Source organism: Phocoena sinus, chromosome 1 (assembly GCF_008692025.1).
Source record: "Phocoena sinus isolate mPhoSin1 chromosome 1, mPhoSin1.pri, whole genome shotgun sequence".
In the NCBI taxonomy this organism is placed as follows: Eukaryota; Metazoa; Chordata; class Mammalia; order Artiodactyla; family Phocoenidae; genus Phocoena; species Phocoena sinus.
In genome coordinates this window covers 16724889-16747874 of record NC_045763.1, presented here as the reverse complement: position 1 = coordinate 16747874, position 22986 = coordinate 16724889, and the positions used below count along the sequence as shown (strand labels likewise).

General features: G+C 53.8%; 1 protein-coding gene across 1 annotated transcript in view; it reads right to left on the bottom strand.

Moving 5' to 3' along the window:
* Positions 1-1796: 1796 nt before the first annotated feature.
* The window catches only part of ALPL (alkaline phosphatase, biomineralization associated), a 56910-nt gene continuing 35720 nt past the window's right edge, over positions 1797-22986 (bottom strand). The window contains exons 2-12 of the mRNA XM_032612527.1: positions 21166-21329; positions 16462-16581; positions 16034-16149; positions 14742-14916; positions 13782-13957; positions 10385-10528; positions 8416-8485; positions 6354-6488; positions 4088-4279; positions 3508-3627; positions 1797-2808 (exon numbers count right to left, since the gene is read on the bottom strand). Of these exons, the coding sequence (XP_032468418.1) occupies positions 2543-2808; positions 3508-3627; positions 4088-4279; positions 6354-6488; positions 8416-8485; positions 10385-10528; positions 13782-13957; positions 14742-14916; positions 16034-16149; positions 16462-16581; positions 21166-21226 (1575 nt within the window). The 5' untranslated portion in view covers positions 21227-21329 and the 3' untranslated portion in view covers positions 1797-2542. The remainder of the gene's footprint in view (positions 2809-3507; positions 3628-4087; positions 4280-6353; positions 6489-8415; positions 8486-10384; positions 10529-13781; positions 13958-14741; positions 14917-16033; positions 16150-16461; positions 16582-21165; positions 21330-22986) is intronic.

Here is a 22986-nt window from a genome sequence, read left to right as displayed (position 1 = left end):
GACACAAAGGATGGTTTGCATACCCCAGAGACGTGTAAATTGATTTTGGGTGGTACTGGCGAACTTTTTTAAAATTTGTTTTTGGCTGTGTTGGGTCTTTGTTGCTGCACATGGGCTTTCTCTAGTTGTGGCGAGCAGGGGCTACTCTTTGTTGCGGTGCAAAGGCTTGCTCATTGCAGTGGCTTCTCTTGTTGCAGAGCACAGGCTCTAGGCATGCAGGCTTCAGTAGTTGTGGCGCACAGGATTAGTTGCCCCACGACATGTGGGATCTTCCCGGACCAGGGCTCGAACCTGTGTCCCCTGCATTGACAGGCAGATTCTTAACCACTGTGCCACCAGGGAAGTCCCTGGTGAACTTTTAAAAACAGACTGCTTAAATGTGAATTTAAAGACGTGTTTAGGGGGACTCCCCTGCTGGTCCAGGGGGTAAACACTCCGTGCTCCCAGTGCAGGGGATGTGGGTTTGAGCCCTGGTCAGGGAACTAGATCCTGCATGTATGCCGCAACTAAGAGTTTACACGCCCCAACTAAGAAGTCCGCATGCCGCAACTAAGGATCCTGCATGCCACCAACTAAGACCTGGTGCAGCCAAAATAAATTTAAAAAAAGAAAGGAAGAAGTGTTTAGGAAATGATAGTACAGAGATATGCCAAAAATTATGAAGCTGGTATGAGAATAACAAATGAAAATGCTGTAATGTACAGTTGAAGATGAGGTCTCTGTCCTGGCGAGAATGTAGGCATGTAGTTTAATTTGTTAACCCAGCATCAGCTCGGCTGTGCTTCCCTTTTTAACAGGACTGCTAGGAAACTCAAAGAGAAATCTGCTCAGCTGCATTTTCTTTCTTGAAGGATGTCTGCTTCTGACATACAATTTCTCATCTTTCCAAGTTCATATTTAACTGGCCCGTTATGAGTCATTAGGACTGGCTGCCTCAGAGCCTGGTTGGCAGGAGGTTGGAAATGCATTATAAAGAAATAAAGCGTGTCGTTAAGTATGGGAACTTTGTAATCAAATTCCAGCTCCACAACTTGAGGGACCTTGGGCACTCACATCCCCTCCTGCACCCTTGGCTTCATCATCGAGAAATGTGGATGATGGAGGCCTACTTCCTAGTGAGGATTAAATGAACTGAATGCATACAAGCATCAAGCACAGAGATTAGCAGATGGTAAATGATCAATATTAATTGTTAGGATTAGTATCATTATTGGGACTTTGATTCTAATTGAGGAGAGAGGAGCAAGCTTGGGCAACTCTGTATACCCCCAATATCAGGTGTAATCTTGAGTCTGGTACCTGGGCTTGACAATCAGGAATGGAAAAATCACAATCATCTAGGCTGAAGCTCTGTGAGGGCAACCACTAAATTCTTAGGACCTAGTACGGTGCCTGGCTCATACTCAATGCTTATTGACTGAATGAATGGAGGAACAGCTACAATGGGCCAGGGTGGGCAGTTGTTTGTGAGCGCCACGCAGCAAGGGTGTCCCAGGGCCCTTGACGGCCTTCCTGCCATGGGTTTCAGGGCACAGAGGCAGTCTTCTTTAATCCTCATGGCAACCCCAGAGTGGACTGTCTCCCATTTTACAGATAAGGAAATGGAGAGGCAGAGACACAAAGGACTTTGTCCAAAGTCGCCCAGGTAATGAGCGGTGGAGTCCCCAGGTCAGCAGGAGACCCTTTTCTCCCTGTCCAACCCCACCTGTGCTCCAGGGCCCTGAGTCCAGTTCTTCCCAGAGAAATGATCTTATTTCAGTCTCTTCCTCACTGACCACAAAGACTCAGTCCTGTCCTCAGAAATATTTGGAAAGTTTTATTTAAATGTTTTGTGTTCCCTTTTAACCAACATCAAAAAGAGAAAAATTTTTGGCTGCTCCAAACAGGAGAGTCACTTCAGAGAGGAGCTGGCATGTGTGTTCAGAGCTGGGAAATGTCTGCTCTGCCAGGCTGCCCTTCCCAGCCTGGGCCACCCTGGGCTGGATGGCCAGTCCCAGGAGCTGACTTCCCGGGAGCCCCAGGCGGCCTTGGAATGAGTGAGTGAGCAAACCCCCATCCTGAGGAGAAGGACTTGGTCTCCCCTGCAGTTAGGACTGGGCTTGGGGACAGGGACATGAGCCTGGTGGGGCCTGGTGGGTTCCAGAGGGAAGGAGAGGGGAGTGGGAGGATCAGATCCGGAATGTTCTGTAGAAGCTCCAAGGCCTCTGGGTCTGGAGAAACACGTCTGCTAGAAAAATAAGATGCTTTGAGAAGTTCTGCAGTCCATGCTCTCTGCCTGTCCAAGAGAAACCTACCCTGTTGGCCAAAGGGGCAGCGGGTGGGGGCAGAGGCTGGAGGTCAGCAACTGGTGGAGATTTCCAGCGGGGAGCGAGGTGGGCAGCAGGCAGACTTTGGTTTCCTGGGTCCCCTTTCTGGCAGCTGCAGAGGCTGTGGAGGCCTCTGCCTCCCGCCCCTTGAGGTGTGGGCTGCCGGGGGTGGGCAGCACTTGGAGAAGGAGGCCAGCCATCTGTCGTGGGCTGGTAGATGCCCAGGCCCTGGGCCCTCAGAACAGGATGGCCAGGGGGAGCAGGGCCAGCAGGAACAGCAGAGGGCCTGGCGAGGGGCTGCCTGACAAGCTGGCGGAGGCACAGTGGTCGTGGTTGGCACCGATGCAGGCTGCGTAAGCCATCACGTGGGGGATGTAGTTCTGCTCGTGGACGCCGTGCAGCAGGTGTGCCATGGGGCCCTTGGCGAAGACGGCTACGTCCTCCCCGCCATGGGTCTCGTGGCGCAGGGGCACGGCAGACTGTGCCTGGTAGTTGTTGTGAGCTGCGGGCCAGAAGAAACACTTGCTGAGAGCCTAGCAGGGGCCTGGCACTATGCAGTAGCTTCCCCGTGCCCCTTCCAGGTTGGCCTGAATGCCCCCATTTTATAGAAGAGGAAACTGAGGCTCACTGGAGGGAAGTCATTTCGCACCAGGCCACAGGATTTGGGCCTGAGTCTGTTCTGACACAGAAGCCTGCACTCTCAACCCCCAGACCTCATCCGGGCCGTCTGGATTAGAAGGGAAGAGTCAACCCAGGAGAGCCTCTTACCGTTGGCTGTGCCATTAGGCCCCCAGGGACCCCTGGGGACATCATGAACAAACATCCAACAATATGGAATTGGATAAGCAGACTGGGAAGACTCACACACTGGAATATTATACAGCCAGTAAAAACGACAGTGTAACATAGCAAGTACCTACACATGCCAGGCACCACGCTAAGCTCATCAGATCTATCTAGTCCTTCAGACAAACTTAGGAGGTAGATATGGAGGAAACAGAAGCTGAGGAAGGTGAAGTTATTTGCCCAAGGTCACAGAGCTGCTAGATTTTAGGAGGGATTCAAATTAAGGTTGTTCTGACTCAAGTCCTGGCTATCCTGAGACACCCCCCCGAGCCTTAACCACAGGACTACACTGTTTCCAAGCTCATCCCTAAGAGGGTGCCCTGTCCCCTCCCGGCTCTGGGCCTTGCAGTCTTACCGTAGTCCACCATGGAGACATTCTCTCGCTCACCGCCTACCACCTTGTAGCCAGGCCCGTTGCCGTACAGGATGGCAGTGAAAGGCTTCTTGTCTGTGTCACTCACCATGGGGGCCAGACCTGCACAGGGAGGCACTGGTCCAGGGGTCATGTTGGAGTACAGTCCCCAGCCCCCAGCTTGGCAACCCCTGGGTCCCCTTTCAAGGAAGTCGCCTTCCAAACCCAATTTATTTCCAACCAGCCACCCTTCAGTTTTCACCGTGCCCACATCCTCCCATCTGTTGGTCTGTCCTTCCATCCTTCCATCCATCCTCTCCTCTCCCCTGTCCATTAATCCATCCTCCCTCTCATTTTTCTACCCATCCATCATCCAGGTGGCCACCCATACACCCACCCAGGCATCACTTCACTCCATCCCCCATCCTGTGTTCCCCCACCTGTCAGTGACTATTCCTCCCTGCCCAATTCTGAGTCTCACACGTGCCAGGCCCTGGGCTTGCCAGGTCTCCCACCCCACTCCTGCTCCCAGAGGGCAGACCCTGGGAGTGCCCAGTGCCCACCCCAATGGAGGCCCACCTACCAAAAATAGAGTTGCCACGGGGTGTGTACCCGCCAAAGGTAAAGACGTGGGAGTGGTCAGCGGTGACAACGGTCAGCGTGTCTTCCACGGAGGTCATGGTGCCTGCCTGCCCGATTGCCCGGTCCATCTCCACCACCTCGTGCAGTGCCTGCTTGGCTTTGCCCTCATGGTGCCCGTGGTCAATCCTTCCCCCTTGGGACACCAAGGCAAAGGCCTCCAGTGAGGGGGCGGGGAAGGAGATCTGACCCCCAATCCCCATCCCGTGATGGCCAGGGGACTCCCCTGGGCCAGGCACCACACGAGGCACTTGACACAGCCATTCGACCTTCACAGCACCTCAGAAGGCGAGTTGTTGGACCACAGGCCCACCCGTGGAGAGTGCAAAGCCAGGGTTTAAAGCAGCTCCACCACCCCACTTGGCTCCCAACACTGCTTCTTCAGCTTCTCGGTGTCCCTGAAGACCTTGGAGAGGTAGGGAAGGGACCCAACATGCCTGAATGGCTACTAGGTGCCAGGCGTCATAAGCTGATGTCTTGTTTCCCTTTCACAACAACCATGGGCAGAGATGGGTACGATTAGCCCCGCTTACAGATGGAGCAGCTGAGGCCGGGAGTGGGAAGTGACGTGTCCAAGGTGGGATCTGCTAGGATTTGAATTCAGGTGTGACTCGCTGTAAAGCCCTGTTTTTCCATCTCCGCTTTGAATACATCCCCTCCCAGGGTAAAGCACGCTCCTAAAGGGGAAAAACCCTCCATGCCTGGGCAGTGCCTACGGCAGCCTTCCATAAAGGCCCGGGGAAGCCTGCACCTCGTGCCACCTCCCCAGATGAGCACAGGAGGCCTGGCGTTAAGCCTGGCTTAAAGGTCATGGCTAAGGCTGTGTGACTTCAGAGAACATCTTCCATCTCTAACAGGAAGACGATGCCTGGTGGACACTCCCATCTCTGAGGCTCCTGAGCCTGGGTGCCTGGCCGCCCTCCTTCCTGCTAGCCTGGGCCTCACCACTCTGGCCCGGCAGGCTAGCAGGGTGGGTCCCTCCTTTGTTGTGGCTCTGGGAGCAGCTGGTCTGGCGGGCCCAGTCTTGGCCGCGCTCACAAAGAAAACCGCTCCCGGGGGAGCCCGTGCTCACCACCACTGGTTCCTGGCTGGTTCTTCGGCATCAGAGGCCCGTTCAGGGCCAGGCCGAGACCGCCGTGCTTCAGTGGGAACCCCGGGGCTTGGCAAGAAAGCCGCCGAGTTGGGCTGGCGGCCGCTGGCCTCTGGAGGGCGGAGGGGCCCGAGCGTGTGCGTATGTGTGGTGACAGGATGTGTGCAAATACGTCCGTGTGCGTGTGTCCATTTAGAACATGAAAGACAATAGTTGTTAGAACCTTGGAAGATTCTGGAAGCTATCATTTCCTCTCACTTCCTATTGTTATTGACTTAGCTACTGTGTAATCGTAATAATGATAGTAACAGAAGCATCAAGGATTTATTCTCTTTTGGGCCCTGTTCCAAGTACATTATGTCTCTGAACTCAATGGATGCTAATAACCCTTCTTGGAGAGGGTGACTATTTTTGGCCTCATTTTACAGAAGTGTACAGGTAGAGGTCACAGAGCCAGTGGGTGGCAGCATCAGGACAATGACTCCAGGGCCTCACAACAGTGCTGGGAAACCCCAGGAATGTCGGCATACAGCACCGCTGCCTCCTGAAGGATCTGGCTCTCCCAACCCAGGGGACCCCGGGATATCCCAGGGCCCGCCCTGGGCCTTCTCCTCTCTGACCTTGTTCCTACACGGGCCCAGTAACATCAGAGGTCTGTTGTCCAGCTGCGAGGGTTCCTGCGGACCGATGGGCACCTACAGAGGAGGACCCTGGGCCGGTGTCCTTGGACCCAGCCAGGCAGCTGCTAAGAGCACATTTGTCTACCAGGGCCTGCTGATTTGTCTTTTGGGAGGAGTGAAGCTGAGGGGCCTGCACACCCCTCCAGAGCCAGGCCTTGGGGAGGTATTTCCAAAAGGAAGAAACTTGCCTCCTCTCTCAGGAAGCCTTCCTGGACTAGTAAGCCAGATGTGCCACCTCCACGCCCAGAGGAGAGCTGCTTATTGGGCTGGGAACTTCAGCACCGCCCCCTTTCCCCCCCTCCCTCCACAACCCATCTCCCTAAAGGAATCTCCCTGCCCATCCCCAAACTGGACAGTTCTGAGAGCTGGACCGCCCTACCCCCGAACCCATCTGGAAGCTCCCAGGGAAGTGGCCCTGCAGTCAGGTCCTGGACCCCTACCTTCCACCAGCAAGAAGAAGCCTTTGGGGTTCTTGCTCAGGATCCTGATGGCCATCTCCACCATCTCGGAGAGTGAAGGGTCAGTCACGTTGTTCCTGTTGAGTTCATACTGCATGTCCCCTGGCTCAAAGAGACCTGAGGAGGACCCGGGAGGATGTGGGTGTCTCAGGGAGCGCAGGCTCCCCACACACAGCTTGGGGGTAAGGTGGGGCGATGGGAGCTCATCCGGGTGGCTCTTGCGGGCCTGACTTGTGCCAGGTGCTTTGGGCGCACTTCCTCCTTTCATCTTCTTAGCCACGCCCTGGTGAGAGCGACCACCGCGTCCATTTCACAGAGGAGGAGACTGAGCTCAGGTGTTTAGTACCTTGCTATTTTCAGCTGCTAAGTGGGAGACCTGGGATTCCAATCCATCAGCCCACCCTGAGCCCATGGAGCCCTGGACATGGCAGAAGACTGTGTCCTGGCCTCAACAAGGCAGCCTGGGTGTGTATTTACATGTCATTTACAGGTCAGCCTTGAAGGGCTCAGTGCCCTGTGCAGTGAGACAGAAGAAGGGTTGGGGTCACTGTCCCTTCTGTTCACCGAGCTCGGTTTTTTCCCTTGTGAAGTAAGGAGAGTGTCACGAGATTACCCGTGTCACTAGATTCCGCAAGTACTGGGCTGGTGTTTCCAGTCCTGGATGTCCTTCCAGAACACCTTGCCCTTCCATGATTGCACGCAGCCAAGCAAGGGCTCCGAGGGACAGAGTGCTTACTCTGTGCCACACGCTGTCCTCTGTGCTTTGGAAGCACTTAGGCGCCAGCCTCTGAGATGCTGCCCAATAATCCTCCCTCCTGGAATTCACGCCCGTGTGTGCCCCTCCCTCACTGACTAGGGCTAGCCGGTGTATCCGACAGAACACTGTAGAAATGATGGTGTGTGACTTCCAGGCCAGGGCATAACACACTGTGGCCTCGGCCTTGCAAACTCTTACATTTCTGGGGGAAGCCAGCCGCCATGTTGTAAGGACACTCAAGCAACTCAATGGAGAGATTCATGTGGCAAGGAGCTGAGGCCTCCTGCCAACAGCCTGCACCGAGTTATGAGCCATATGAGTGGCCCACCTCGGAAGCCCCGGCCCCAGACAAGTCTTCAGATGACTGCAACCTCACAAGAGACCCAGCTAAATCACTTGCAAACTCTCGACCCAGAGAAACTGTGAAGGAATAAATTGTTCAACAATCATTATAAATAAAACAACTTTACAGTTGTTTTAAACTGTAAAGTTTTGGGATAATTTGTTACGCAGCAACAGGTAACTTACATATTAGCTCACTTAATCCTCATGACAACCCTGAGGAAGGCCCTGTTGTTATCCCCATTTTACGGAGGATTCATTACCCTTATTTTATAGAAGAGAAAACTGTGGCACAGAGAGGAGAAATCACTTGCCCAAGGTTGCACAGCTCATGGGTGGTAGGAGCTGGATTTGAACCCAGCACTCTGGCTCTAGGAACCCAGGACCCAGGGGCTGTGCTCCTTGAGAAAGATTTGCAGGAGGTCTTGCTCCCACTTGCTTGGCCCAATAGCCAGAAGGGAAGGAGGACCCAGATGTCTGCATGGTGGCACTCAGGGTCTCATTCCACCTGGCCTGGAGCCGCCCCCAGGCCCCACACCTGTTTCCCACTCCCTGGGGAAATGGGGGCACCCCCCCCCCCCCCGTCAAGACCACTGGCGACAATCTAGCTGGCTTCTGCCCTGGCAGCGCAGCAGGGCTGGCTCTGGGTCCCCTTGCTCCTCAGTCTAGGATCTGTTTAAGTCCCAGCTCCAGCCAGGGTTCAAACTCACCTGGGCCCTAATTCTAACTGGCTGTGTGGCATGCCAGAGGTCGCTTCCTTTCTCTGAGCTTTGTTTCCCTTTGTGCTCAATGGAGCTATTCACCCTGCACAGCCAGCAGATTTCAGGTCTAATTCTATGAACCAGAACCCCTCCCTCACCCCTCCCAGGTCCTGGAGCCTGAGGGCGAAGGTCCCTAAGTAGCGGGGCACCCAGCTGGATGTCCACTCCACCCCCCTCCACTTACCCAAGAGGTAGTCCACGGTGTAGGGGTCGAGGGCCAGGAGTTCGGTGCGGTTCCAGATATAGTGAGAGTGCTAGGAAGGAGGGCGGTGTCAGCCATGCGGGGCTGGGGAAGTCGGAAGGACTAACCCCAGCTGGTCTCAGAGTCTGCGGCATGCACCGGTTCTCTTCAGTCATTTAAAATCCCTCCCCGAAGACCCACCATCCCTGCCTTCAAGAAATGGCAAATAAATGGGAAATTTTAATGCAGGGAGATGAGAATTTGGAGACCAGAGACCACTGTGAGCCTTGAGGCCGGATCAGAGAGAGCTTCCTGATGTCCTAATGGGGCCTTGAAGGACAAGCAGGAATTGATCAGCCTGGGGTCAGGGAGCAGAGTTCCAAGCACGGGGAGGGATCAGGGAGCAAAGAAGAGGGAGGCGCAGATCACAGGCGGCCTTGAGTGCCCACTGAGAGGTATGGGCTATGTGTATTCTGAGAGCTGTGGAGAGCCAGGGAGGAAGCAAAGCCCTAGCTCTGCCCTGGGGACCCCACCCAAGGGGGAGATAAAGGAAGTGCTGTTTCCCCAGGGCATAGAGGCCATGGGAAGGGGCTGGCCAGCTTGCCTGGTGATGGCACCATTCAGGCCTAGACCGGGGGGTCCCGAACTACCAGGAATCAGCTGTGTGTCCATTAGAGAGCCCCTTGCCTTCTCTGGCCAATGGCATTGGGATCAGAGGCTTCTGAACCTCAGGGGCTGCTTTGGGAAGGAGGGTGGGAAGGCTAAGAAAGTGGAGCTCCCCTCCTTCACTGAGATGATTCTCCTATGTTATCTCATTTGTCCCTCACATCACCCATCCAAGGTAGGTACTGTATTCTCATTTTACGGATGAGGACACTGAGACACACAGATTAACCCATACTAAGGCATGATTTGCAAAGAATGTGTGGCTTATCTGAAACCTCAAAGTGATACCCTGTTCGGTCCAGTGATGTAGGTGCCTCTCTCCCTCTTGGTGTCTAGACTGAGTTCCAGGGTAAGCCCCCTGCCTGGGCAAGAAGAATTATAAGCTCCGGTCCCATGTTCCAGGTAGAGAAACTGAGGCTGGGAGTGGCGGTGTCTCTCTGACTCGGGCTGGGATGGGGCTCTGGTCCAGCCTGAGCTGACTCAGGAGTGGGAAAGGTTCCAAGCAGCTCAGACCCACCCCTACCAGCCCCGGGGGACCGTTTCCCAGCCCCTACCCCCCACCCCACTCTTGGCCCAGCCCCATCCCACAAGGCCTCCCCGGGGGCCAGTCCTGGAACCCTCAGAAACCCAACCCCAGAGTGACATCAAAGTGGCTGCCAGGCTGCTTCCCACTGTCTTCAGCCCTGACCGCAGTCATTTCTAGACTCCAGCTGCCCCAGGCCCAGCGGCCGGCAGACGGAATTTAAGGGCCAGAGCTGCTCCAGGGAGCCAGCGCCCAGGTCTTCCCACGCTCCGGCAGGCCAGCACGTGCCCGGCCCGGCCCCTCCCTGCCACCTCTGCCTGCAAGACCCTCCCAATATTGCCTCCTCCCCCTCCTCCCCCTTGTCAGGGCTTCTCAGCCCCACCCTTGTGGTCTGTCCCCTCTGGGTTCCTGTAGCTCCTGGGCGTCTCGCCATCCAAGCACACAGCATTCCACGTTTCCTTAACCATCTGACTCATCCTTTGGACCTCATGCCTAGCCAGGGGCCCTGCACACAGTAGGGATGCAGGTGAACTGAATGTCTCTGCAGGTTATCCTTGGCCCACCTTCCTCCTTACCGCCTGAAGGTATTTCACTGTGGTCTTGAAGGAAGGAATTGATGGGCACCTACTGTGTGCCATTCATATATCTGTAAGGCCCTCTGAGCCCATTGAGGTAAGAATTATGACCCCATTCTACAGAAATGAACACGGATTCAGAGAGGACTCCCGCAGCCCTGCCCACTGCAGGCGTACCCTGCAGCCATCAGGCCCCCGGACAGGCTACCTTGTGTTTCGGTTTGAAGCTCTTCCAGATGTCGATGAGGTTCAGGCCGTCCAGCCTCGTGCCCCTGGCCTTCTCGTCCATCTCATACTCCACATCGGTTCTATTCTTGGGGAACATGTACTTCCGGCCACCCCCCATGATCACCTAAAGGGGACACAGCCATGAGGAGCCCAGGGCGCCATGACGTCCAGAGGCTCCAGAGGCTCCGCCTGGAGAGCTGGGCTCCTGGAGGCCCGGCGGGTGGAGTGGAAGCTTCTCCAGCATGGCGAGTCCTGGCTTCAGTCCACGCTGCCCTCCCCGAGCCTCCACTTCTCCAGCTCGGGGGCAGGGATGAAATCACGAGGCTATTGGGACTGTGATTTGGGCTTCTGGGTGAAATATTGGAGCTAACCTCCCTTATTCGGCTTTCCGGAAGCCCGACGCATAACTTGGGCTTCTGTGAGAATAATACCATGTACAGAGTGTGTGTCAGGCACTAAGGACCTGAGATACATGATCTTATTCAACGTCATACCAAGGCTGTAAGGGAACCCGTGTCACCTGTTTTCCAAACAAAGAAATGGGTGTAGAAATGTGATTTCTTTCCCATAAGGCCACACGGCCAGTGAGGGGCAGAGCCAGGATTCAAACCCGAGGCTCCTCCAGCCCCGGCACCAGGGCCCTGCGGCGTCCATGGAGCTGAGGATGGGGACTCTGAGAGCCTCCTCCCCCCACAGCCAGGGAGGTCTTGGGGCAGCCCAGCTGGACGCCTGGCAAACAGAGGACCAGTACTCACGTCTGTGTAGTCACCGCCAGGCTAATTTTACCCACTGTGCTGACCCGCTTGGGCAGACGGACGCGGGACTGTTTGTTTTCCTGGGGAGTCCGTGTTTGAAGTCCTGGCTATTTTTAGAACGGGGGCCAAGAGCATACTAGCCGCCGCCCGCAGTGACCACCGCACCGGTGTCCTCCTGTCACCGTGGGCGTCAGCCCAGGCCGCTGCCCCTGGCTGACACCTTGGGAGAGCAGACCCAGTGACGGCTGGCCTCAGATCCACTGTCCTGGGACTGGCATTTCATGGGCACCCTTCTCAACCTTCCATTCCAGCTCCCTCCTCAGAACCCAGGTTCCACAGGGTGGAGGGGGAGCCAGGAGTCCAGGCCGGTGGTACAGGTGGTACAGGTGAGGGGTACATGCTGGCCCCAGGACCAGCCTGGATCCTGGGGAACCAGAAAGAGCTCTGAAGTCAGACTTGGGTTTGAATCTTGACTCTCCTGCATCTTGACCAAGGGCTTGTCACTTAAGCTCTCTGCACCTCAGTTTCCTCAACTATAACATGGAAGTAACGCCCACGCACAGGACTGTCCCAGCCACTGGACTGTCCAAGGAGGAAATGCAGTGACGCAGTGCAGTCCCGGCACCTGGGGCTGGCCTCCCGTGCAAGGTATTCTCAACGGCCAGAAGTAGTAGAGATCCAAGTAGTTCCAAGTTCCTCACTGCCAGCTCCAGCCAGGAGCTCTGGGGGCAGGGCAGACTGTTAAAAAAGGAGAAGGGGACCCCGGGTCACTGGCCCCCCGCCCCCCCAAATTGTTCCCACAGAACCTGACCCCTTGGCATTTTCAGAATGGAAAATGAAGCCCCCAATCTTCTTGCCTGGAGTCTCATCATTTCCAGCCCCAGCAGGCACTTCACACACTCATTAAACTCCCAAATAACAGACTTGCTGTTTGGCTTTGGTGTTTGGGTTTTTATTTCATTTTTCTTTATTTTTTTTTTTTTTTTTTTTTAGCAGAAGATATTTATTTTCAGGGCGGACACCAGGATTTTTGTTTCATGTACAGCCTGGGGGCTGGGGGGCTTTGCGGTGTTGCTGATGCAGGGGCAGAGGGGAGAGAGAAGGACGAGGAGGCTGAGAGAGGAAAGGGAGGAGGGGCAATCCTCACAGCTGCCCCACCTCCACACTCACGCCCTAGCTCATCCCCCAGTGGCCTCTGCGGCTTACCACCCCCCTAAACCCAGTTAACACCCCTCCCCCCCCCCGCCCCCCCCCCCCCCCCCCCCCCCCCCGCCCCACAGAAGCCTTCATTTAAGCTCCTGTCCCCTTCTCAGGCTGTTGCTGCCAAATCTCTCTCAAGAGCAGCCCCGTAATTACACCCTGTGCTTGTACAACAAATGTTCTCACATCCATGACCTCATCTCAGCCTCCAGCGGCCCTGGGAGGGGGCAGGTGGGGCTCTCGGGCCCTGTTGCACAGGTGGGGACACTGAGGCTTGGGGAGGGGAAGCGACTTGTCCCAGGACATGAGTTGGGTACAGGCAAAGTCAGAACGGCGGCTTTGCCTGACACAGTCGCTTGCTAGGAGCGATCAACGGGACTACGTGTCCCGAGAGGGGCAACTCAGTCCACTGCTCAGAAAAATGAGGGGTTGGAAGAGGGGCCAGGTGGCACTTAGAAATTGGGGGGATGGCATGGGGGGGCAGAGGGTGGGTCTGGGAGCCAGGAAGTTTGTCTGGTGGGGGTAGAAACAGAGGTAAGGGGTAGGAGGGACCTGGGGGCTCTCTGAGCCTCACTGAACCCCCATTCTAGGCTTGGGGGCCGAAGTCCCCTCACTCCCTCACCAGCCCCTGGCAGTAGGTAACAAGAGGCTGAAAAGGGAACAAGCCAGAGGTTCTCATTTAAGAACAGAGAGTAGGGACCCATCTGAACATCAGGTGGACAATGCTGGGGTGCACATGTGCTAAGCCTGCTCCGTATGTCAAAGCTGGTGTTTCAGGGCAGGGACATGTGGCTGCTTATGCGTAAATGCTACCACATTCTGAGCACTCACTCGGCATTGGGCCCAGGGCTAAACTCTACAGGGGTTATTTTACTTAGATCTTGCAATGGGCTTATAAGGTAGGTACACTTCACAAAAGGGTTGTAGAAGGGAAGGCTCAGAGAGGTTAAGTAACTGACCCAAGGTCACACAGCTAGCAAACAGCAGGGCAAGGATTGGAACCCAAGTTTTAAAAGTAAGATCTCGGGCTAACCGCGGCCCACACCACCTTTTCTCTGGGCATGCTGCCTGAGTGCACGGGACGCGTGCCTGTCTGTGCATGTGGGAATGTACAGGGCAGGTACTCCCCTGAGATGGCACTGTGTCACCCCCACGCTCCAGTGCAGCGCCAGTTTCCAATTTACAGAATAATCCCTGGGCGCCTGGTTCTTGAGGTGTGGTGGCGGCCACATCAGGATTCATCCCTCAGCCCCACTGCGGAGAAATCCTACAGTGCCTCCCTGCCCCAACCGCAAATTCCCTAATGGGCTGGGAGCCCTCCCAGGTGTGTGGGGAGCCAGGCCAAACTGCTCTTCCCAGGCCAGTCGAGGCCTCAGGCCTCGGACCCACAAGCCCCTACTCTGGCTGCGCTCCCGCACTCGCCTCGATGTCCCTGACGTTGTGCATGAGCTGGTAGGCGATGTCCTTGCAGCCCTGGCTAAGGGCCTCCGGGGGCATCTCGTTGTCCGAGTACCAGTCCCGGTCAGCAGAGTGGGCGTAGGCGGCACTGGGGGTGGCGTGGTTCACTCGCGTAGTGGTCACGATGCCCACGGATTTCCCTGGGGTGTGGGAGAGGAGGGGTTGGTTTCGCCTGGAAATGGGTGTGTCCAAGCTGTCTTCCCCCTCCCTCTCCTAGCTAAAGACAGGTCAGTTCTGCTGCCTGCCTGGGCCCCAGTCTCCCCATCCGTACTAAAGGTGGGGTTGGCGGCTTCCAAATATCCAGGCAGCTCAGATACTCTGCCTCTGTGACCCGCCCCCGTCCTGAGGGCCCTTGAGCTGTGAGCACCTGGGCTGGAGCCCTCCCCTCCACCAAGGACCCTGCAGAGCCCCACCCTGCAGGAAGCCCCCCCCGCTGCCCTGCAGGAACACAAGGGCCCCTCCGAAGGGCTCTCAGTTGGAGTGTGGTTCTGTCACCTATGTCAGCCAGCCTCATAGCCTGACTCCAAAGTCCCTGGGGGCACGTTCCAGGGTCTCCCAATTCCCAGGAGGAAGGGAGAAGGGGTAGACATTTACTGGACTTCCACAGGAACAGTGCTGGGCTCGTTCCTGACCTCCCTCACACTAAACCTGGGAGGGGGGCTATATTTTCATGCCCATTTCATAGTCAAAGGAATAGACTCAGGGAAATGAGCTGGGAGCAAACGCACACCTGAGTGACCCCCTAAACCACTAGCTTTCGCTGTCATGGAAAGGAATCCATGACTATTTCACAGAGGCCCAGAACCTCAGAGCTGGAAGGGCCCTGGAGAGCATCTTCTTCTACCCTCTCCCCATTGTACGGTTGGAAAGAGGCTCAGACAGGCCACAGAGCCGGGCCCATTCCCCACCACTCGCCCCACTCACCTGCGTCCTTGGCCCAACGCAGGATGGAGGTGACCTCGTTGCCCTGAGTGGTGTTGCACTCGGTGCGCTGGGTCGCTGCGCTCACCCCCACGGTGCCCTCATTGGCCTTCACCCCACACAAATAGGCGGTGGCGGTGCCCGCGCTGTCGGGGACCTGAGCGTTGGTGTTGTACGTCTGCAGGCGGGAAAGGAGGGTCAGGAGGTGGCCCGGCCTTGGCGGCCCTCCGACCCCCACTCACACCATGGGGCCTGGGCATGAGGGAGACAGAGGCCTCCCGCGGCCTTGGCTGAGCCCTGCTACCCACCGAGGTCCCCCCAGAGCCACAGGATCACCTAGCTGCCTGCTTCCTGCCCACGCCTGGTGCCCTGGCAGCCAGGGTTGCAGGAAGGGGCGGGAACGCAATGTTCCAATATGTGGAGACTCGGTTGGCAGAGAAATGGGGGCTGGGTCAGCTCTCTCTGGGTCTGGGACTGCAGAAGCCAGTAAGGGGGAGGGGGAGGCAGGTGAGCCGTGGAGAAGGGAGACGGAGGGGGTTCTTGAGGGAGTGAGGGAGGCTGGGGAAGGGGAGGGAAAGTTAGGGGGAGGCAGGATCTAGGATGGGGAAATGGGGACCCCCCCCACACTATTCAGACCTCTGGTCTGAAACTATCTGCCCGTCTCCCTGCCCCACCAGCCTGAGAGCTCCTTGAAGACCAGAAAACATTACAGTCCCTGCTATTCCCCCAGAAGGGAGCCCAGGGCCTGGCCCAGAGTGTCTAAAGGACATTTATTATGTGACACCACGGCCACCAGCAACTACAACACCAGAAACAAAGCTACCACTTTCTATCTGAGCCGCCTTGGGAGAGAACGAATGTAACAGAACCCCATGCAAAGAGTACACACTGCGTGATCCCATTTACGTCAAATACAAAGGCAGGAACAGCTAATCTATGGTGTTAGAAGTCAAGGAGCAAGGACTGGAGGGGGTTGCGGGGGGACCCCTGGCTGCTGTCATGTTCAGTTTCTCAACCTGGATATTGGTCATACAGACACGTGCAGAGTTTGTGCAAATTCACTCTGTACACCGGTGCACTTCTCTCTATGTATGTTATGCGTCAATAGATTTTGAAATCAATGAGCTGAAATCCCCAGAGTCTTGGGAAGCAGCCGCTACTGTCCTCAATTCACAGAGGGGCCACAGAGCCCCCGGGAGGGCTGACTGCATTGCCAGCAGGTTTGAGGGTTCCAGCGAATGCCATTCCCCTGCCCTTTCCTCCTGAGAGGTGGGAGGCTTGGGGCTGGAGCTCACCTTGGAGAGGGCCACGTAGGGAAACTTGTCCATCTCCAGCCTGGTCTCCTCCCCCGGGCTGTGGTGGAGCTGACCCTTGAGGATGCGGGCCGCCGTCACAGTGGAGACGCCCATCCCTGTGGCGGGGGGTGGGGAACTGGGGTCAGGGGGGCTCAGTCTCTCGGGCTCCCAGCCTCTCCAATCAGCCCTCTTGGGTACCCAGAGCTCCCTAGAGTTAGGTGCCAAGGCAGGCTGAGCAGTGGGCACCAGAGCATGACTGGGGGGTCCCTTTCCTCCTTCCCTCCCGAGACCCTTGGGGTTCACAGCCCGGCTCTCCCATCCTCTTCAACATGCCCCCAGGGCCCCAGCCTCTACAACACAGCCACCTTCACCTCTGCCTGGCTCCCTGGGCCCCCATCCAGCCCCTCCCTTGGGCCCCCAGGCCTCACCATCTCCAAGGAACATGATGACATTCTTAGCCACGTTGGTGTTGAGAGTCTGAAGCCTCAGGGCATTTTTCAGGGTCTGCTGAGCTTGGTCTCTCCAGTACTTGGGGTCTTTCTCTTTCTCTGTACCCACAGAGAGGCAGAGTTATTTGGGAGGGGGTGGGGCAGCTTCCCATCCCCAGCCACTACAGACACCAACTTCTCATTGCAGAAGGCTGCCTGGACTCGGCAGAGGAAGCAGTAGTTGCCCATCTCAGACAGCGGTCGTGAGATCTGCAAAACCCATGCCAGTCCCATCCTCCAAACGAGCCTGTGGACCCTGGGTCTTCGACCCACATCTGAGACTGGAAAAACCAAGGCTCAGAGACACCAAGCGACTTGCCCAGGAAGGCCACACCGCTCTGGCAGACACTGGCAGAGCTGGGCTTCACTCCAAAGCCCACGCTCTTTCCTTCCACCCAGCAGAGAGACACTGTGCAAAGGCAGGAAATGAATTGTGCTAGCACAGTTAGGAGGGTGATGTTTAACTTCAAGAGAACAAACTACTTGCAACTGCAGGAGCCCCCAGATGTGTCCAGCCATCAATTATAAACTCTGCTTGGCTTATTCATTAAAGTAGGCTCCGCAGGAACCTGACTTAGCAACAGCTATTCAGCTGTGCTGGAAAGCAAGACTTGCCTGTTGTTTAACGTATCAAACTTAAAGTAGCCAAGAACAGCCTCACTCCTGTAAGGATAAATTAGCAAAGACGTTCTGTGTCCCTAATCTTGAGAAAAATTGGGAACCAGGAATGCCCTCTCCTCTCTCTCTCTCTCATGTCCATGAGTCTAGTCGTCAATTCTCCAGTGGAAAGAACACTCTAGTGCCCGACAGTCCTCAGTTAGAACCGCATCTGTGTCAAGCAGCAGCTGTGTGGACAAGTGAGTTCCCTGGACCTCAGTCTCCTCCCCATCAGATGCAGGTGTTTGTACCTTCCTCTCGGGGTCTTCACGAGGACAGGATTTAGATAAGGAAAGTGACACACCTGACCCACAGGAGAGGATCGATGCCCCCCCACCCCAGTAAGTCCTGGAATCCCCTTTTCATCCAAGCAGAGGCCCAGGATCCCTTTCCATGGGGGTCGGGGTCCCTGCCACCATCTGCTGGTTTGTCTTCTGTACTCGGGCCCCATCAAACCTGCCCATCAAAATACAGAAGCCTAGAGAGGGGAGCTCCTTGGGGATTCTCTCTTTCAGTGGCCTCCACTGCATGGAAGGAAGGCTGAGGCCAGCAGAGGTGGGAGGGTCCTGTCCAAGGCCATGTTACACATTCATAGGCTGAAGACACAGGCCTCATCCCTTGGCCCAGCTCAGGCCCATGCTGTGCGGGTGAAGAGCACAGCTCTCCTTTCTTACACACTCATGGTACCCAGGCTCGTGCCAAGTGCCCCGTACATGGCAACAGTGCCTTCCCCTCCCCACAGCCTTACAGGGTGGCTACCATAACTTCCTCCACGTTGCGGAATGAGGAAACAGGATTCTGAGACTGAGCCGCAGGGGAACAGAAAACCCACACATGTCCATGGCTGTGCTCCTGCCTGGGGCAGGTAGCGCAGGCAAGGAGATGGAAGGAAGCAGTTCTCCACCTCAAGCCTGGGACCCACCCACGCCCCACTCCTCTCCCTAGAGGTCCCATCCCCACCCTGATCCCTTAGTCCCCCACCTTCACGCTGGCAGCCCCCCAGCGCTACATCTCTCTTCTGAAGCTCCCCAATTTCAGTCCTCATGGGCGGAGGCCCCTGGCTGGAGCCCGGAGAGCCCTGGCCCTTCCATCCAGCTGTGCACCTTTAGGCAAGTTCCTGCCACTCAAGTTTCTGCCCCAGAAAAATAGGAGGACATAGCTACTCGCAGGCAGTTCTAGGATCAAGTGAGGTAAAGCCTGGGCAAGTGCCCTGAGCCAGTGTTTTTTTTTGAAACTTGGGTTTGTTTTATTTCCAAATATAAGCTTTTCTTATAAATTTATTTATTGATTTTTAATTATTTATTTAATTTATTTATTTTTGGGCTGCATTGGGTCTTCGTTGTTGCATGCCGGCTTTCTCTAGTTGCGGCGAGCGGGGGCTACTCTTCGTTGCAGCGTGCGGGCTTCTCATTGTGGTGGCTTCTCTTTGTTGCAGAGCACGGGCTCTAGGTGCGCGGGCTTCAATAGTTGTGGCACATGGGCTCGGAAGTTGTGGCTCACGGGCTCTAGAGTGCAGGCTCAGTAGTTGTGGCACACGGGCTTAGCTGCTCCGCGGCACATGGGATCTTCCCGGACCAGGGCTCGAACCCACGTCCCCTGCATTGGCAGGCGGATTCTTAACCACTGTGCCACCAGGGAAGTCCTATGAATTTATTTTTTAATTGAAGTATAGTTGACTTACAGTGTTGTGTTAATTTCTGCTGTACAGCAAAGTGACTCAGTGATACACATAGATACGTTCTTTTTCATATTCTTTTCCATTATGGTTTATCCCAGGATATTGAATATAGTTCCCTGTGCTATACAGTAGGACCTTGTTGTTTCTCCATTTTACATGTAACAGTTTGCATCTGCTAACTGCAAACTCCCTGGGCTAGTGGTTTTCATCAGGGATCCCACTAGCTCTGGGCGTGTTTCAATCTCCCTGCCGCCTTCCTCCCACATACCACGGTGCCAGGGCTTTGGTCAAGGAGCTTCTTTGGCCATTTGGGTGCCATCTGGGTGGTGATGAACTTCTACCCACCTTGCCCTCCCCCTAGCACCTGGCACAGCACCCCTGGGCTGGGCTGCCATCAGCCTCCCCATTCCCGTTGCTACTTCTCCAGGTGAGCCCTGTTACCCGTTTGCCAGTTCCCTGCTGTGCCTGCTCCCTGAAGGACTGGGACCCGGGCAGAGCCCTTGTCTTTTTCACCAGCGCCATCCCAGGGTCCGAGAAGGGTTCAGTGGGTGTCAAACTGACTTTATTGTCAGAGGACCGGTTTAAACAATGGTGGCTTTGGACAACTGAGTATCAGGAGGCCATTGTGTTTGGAGACCATTAAATGACACTCAGAAATGCTCGTGCTGTAATGAATGCTACGTGAAGAGTGCTTGTCAGTACGTACTGTATGACTCCATTTATACGAAGCTCAAAACAGGCAAAACTCGACTAAGGTGACAGGAGTTAGCCTAGTCACTTCCTCTAGCTTGGGGCAGGGCAGGGTGGGGGCAGTAGTTGGGAGGGGCACAGGAAAGCCCTTGGTGTCCCATGATCAATATTCTTTCTTGATCCGGGTGATGGTTACATGGGTACAAAAATATGTCAAAACTCATCAAGCTATACATTTAAGATTTGTGCACTTTGCTGTAAGTCACACCTAATTTTTTAAAAAAGTTAAAGACCATGATGTAACACCACTACACACCCATCAGAATGACTAAAATGAAACATGCAAAAAACTGAAGTGCTGAGTATTTGAAGATTTTTCATTTTGTCGCTTTTTCGTCTTCTCACATTTCATCCATCTGCTCACCTTTCGCTCAGGTGGGTTGTGAGTGCTGAGAAAGCAGGGACTCGGTCCCAGAGTGACCTTGGGCCCCCAAGGACACAAGCCGAAAGGCATCATGGGATCGCAGAGGGAGCAGTGGCCTGGGAATCTAGCGGCTCAGGTTCAGTTCCCAGGGCTGCTACTGACTTGCTGCGTGACCTGGGAGGGCCAGTCCCTTCTCTGAATCCCAATTCCCTCATCTGTTGAAATATATTCTTCCTACGAGCACCCACTCCCTGCCTGCACTGTGACTGTCCCTTATAATTCCCACAACAGCCCTAAGGAGGAGAGATTATTATCTCCACTGGACAGATGGAGAAATTAAGGTTTGGGGAGGGCAAGTGGGGACTTCCAGCCACATGATGGACTGAGCCAAGGAGGGCTCCCCTCCTACAACAGACACTAAAATGCTGAAAAAAAGAAAAATCAAGAACAGTCTATTACTTGAAAAAGGAAGAAAAGGGGGAAGGGAAACCCCCAGGAGGCAGAAATTCAGAGGGTATTCAAAACCAGAAAGGTAAACAGGAGCTGAGGCTGAAGGACCCTTGCAGTGTCAGACCAAATACAAGGCTAGGCTGAAACTTCTCAGGTACATGTTTTGCCTGGGAGCTATGGAAGGGATGGGGACAGAAAGCCAGTCATAAAAATGTGAACTCAACTCCAAATTTATAGTGTGAGAACCAAAAACTGAGAAATTAACATAAGTACTCTCATAGAATTAGTTGAAGAATCAAACACAATACTGCACTGTAGAAACACTTGTACGAGTTTACAACAGGAAACAAAAACAAAACAACGACAAAAGAACTGCTGAAGGTGAGTTTCCAAGCAAGAATTACAAAATATAAGGAAATGTGCTATCAAGAGGGAGAGTTAAGCAGACGACGCCAACAGGAGACTTAACACCCCGCGACTTGGAAGAGTTTATAGAATAAAGTTCTATTTCAGATTCTTCGAGTTAAGAGAGAATAGAAACCCCAATTAAAGAATAATAAAAAAGGAAAAAGAGTGACCTTTCCAACACTAGCACATGTAGAGGCTGGGATTTCCTGCTCTGAACATTTGTTTCCAGCTCTTAAATACTTTGGATGGTTCTATGACCCTGAACACAGACACTGCCCTCGTCCTATCCTACCTGTGCCATGTCTCCCCCTCCCTCCACCCTTGCCCCCAATCCTACCTGGCACTAAGGAGTTGGTAAGGCAGGTGCCAATGGCCAGCACTAAGAATGGTGAAATCATGGTGCACTCCAAGACCTGCTTTTTCTCTGGAGCCCAGAGGTATGATGGATATGGGTGGGAAGGGTGGGCTGCCAGTGGTCAGTAGTTAATTGATGTTCCAATCCTAGAAAAAAAAAAAAAAAAGACATGAAGGACACAGCTCCAGAGTTCATTTGTTCATTCACTTATTTATTCGTTGATTCATTCATTATTCACCTATTACAAGAGACTAGGCATTTAGATGCAAAACCTAGGTGGTCCCTCCCTCAAGAAGCTTCATCACATAAACAGTTGTATAGGCATAAATGAGTTCCATGCTGCCAAGTGGTTCCTTCTCCTTTCCCAAGTGAATTCCCACTTTCAATCCACCTGAAGCCCAGAACCCACCAGAGTTCACTTTCTGTGTACTGCTTCTCAAACTGCAGCATGCCTCAGAATCTTCTAGAAGGATTGCTGAAACAGATTCCAGTACCCTCCACCCCTCGCCCAGAGACTCCAACTGCATTTCTAACAAGCTCCCTGGTGCTGCAGCTACTGCTGCTGCTGGTTCGTGGACCCCACTTTGAGAAGCACTGTTCTAGAACATCAGCCTTTAGCCTTGAATTACCCATGTCCCAAGCACATCAGAGACAAAACAAAGAGTCCACCTTTTCTTAAGGGACACCTACATTCGCTCTTACAGGACAACTGTATTTGCTACGTTCTACAGCTTGTCATTGATGGCGAGAGATATAAAAACTATAGGAGGGACATACAGGAAAAGATTGTCTTATAAGTGTGGCCATTTCTGGGCAGTGACATTTTAGATGACTCATTATTTTTTCATTGTCTTTTTTGCATTTTCCAAATTTTCCTTCTGTGTTGAGATGTTACCTTTATAATTAAAAAAAAAAAAAACTGGAAGGAAATACACCAAAATGTTAACTGGTTTTCTTTGGGCAGTAGGACTGTGAATGATTATTTCTTCTTTAATTTTTTTTTTGAATTTTCCAAATTGCCTAAAATGAGCATGTATTAATGGCCTAAGAATGTTTTTAAACTGTGGTCATCCTGTTAGGATCACATGGGATAATCCCATTGGCAGCTGCGAAATGTAAATACTAACCATGTTGTGTATAAACGTTATTGGAAGATGAGGAATTTTAAATGGTAAGAGTTTCACTGGGAAATAATGTTATTATTTCCACCAAAATCGAGATAAAACTGATCATTTCATTTGTTGTGGGAAATGGCAGTGGTACACAACATTCTACCATTAGACAGAGTGGGCTGTTAGGTAAGAAACCACTCTAACTGGAAAAAGGGCTTTTGATTCAACCTTAAAAACGTGCATGGAGGGAATTCCCTGATGGTCCAGTGGTTAAGACTCTGCACTTCTACTGCAGGGGGGCACGGGTTCGATCCCTGGTTGGGGAACTAAGATCCCACATGCCACGAGGTACAGCCAAAAAAAATTTTTTTTAAGTGCACTCCGGTGCTTTTCTACTGCGTTCCTTGTCCACCTGGCTCCTTAAAAACCTGGCTTGGGGCAGGGACAGGTGGCGGGAAGGAAAGCACAGGAATTGAAAGGAAATACCTTTCATCTCACGTCTAACAGCATTTAACTCTGAGTGGTGGGATTTCAGATGACTTCTAATTCTTTAAGTCTACTTTAGTTTCCAAACATTCCTAGAGTAAATTCTAACATCAGAAAAAAAGTTATTAAATTGATATACAGTATCAATACAATCACTGCATGTACCTCTCTGTTTTGAAAGTAATTCCTTCCTGGTCCATCTCAC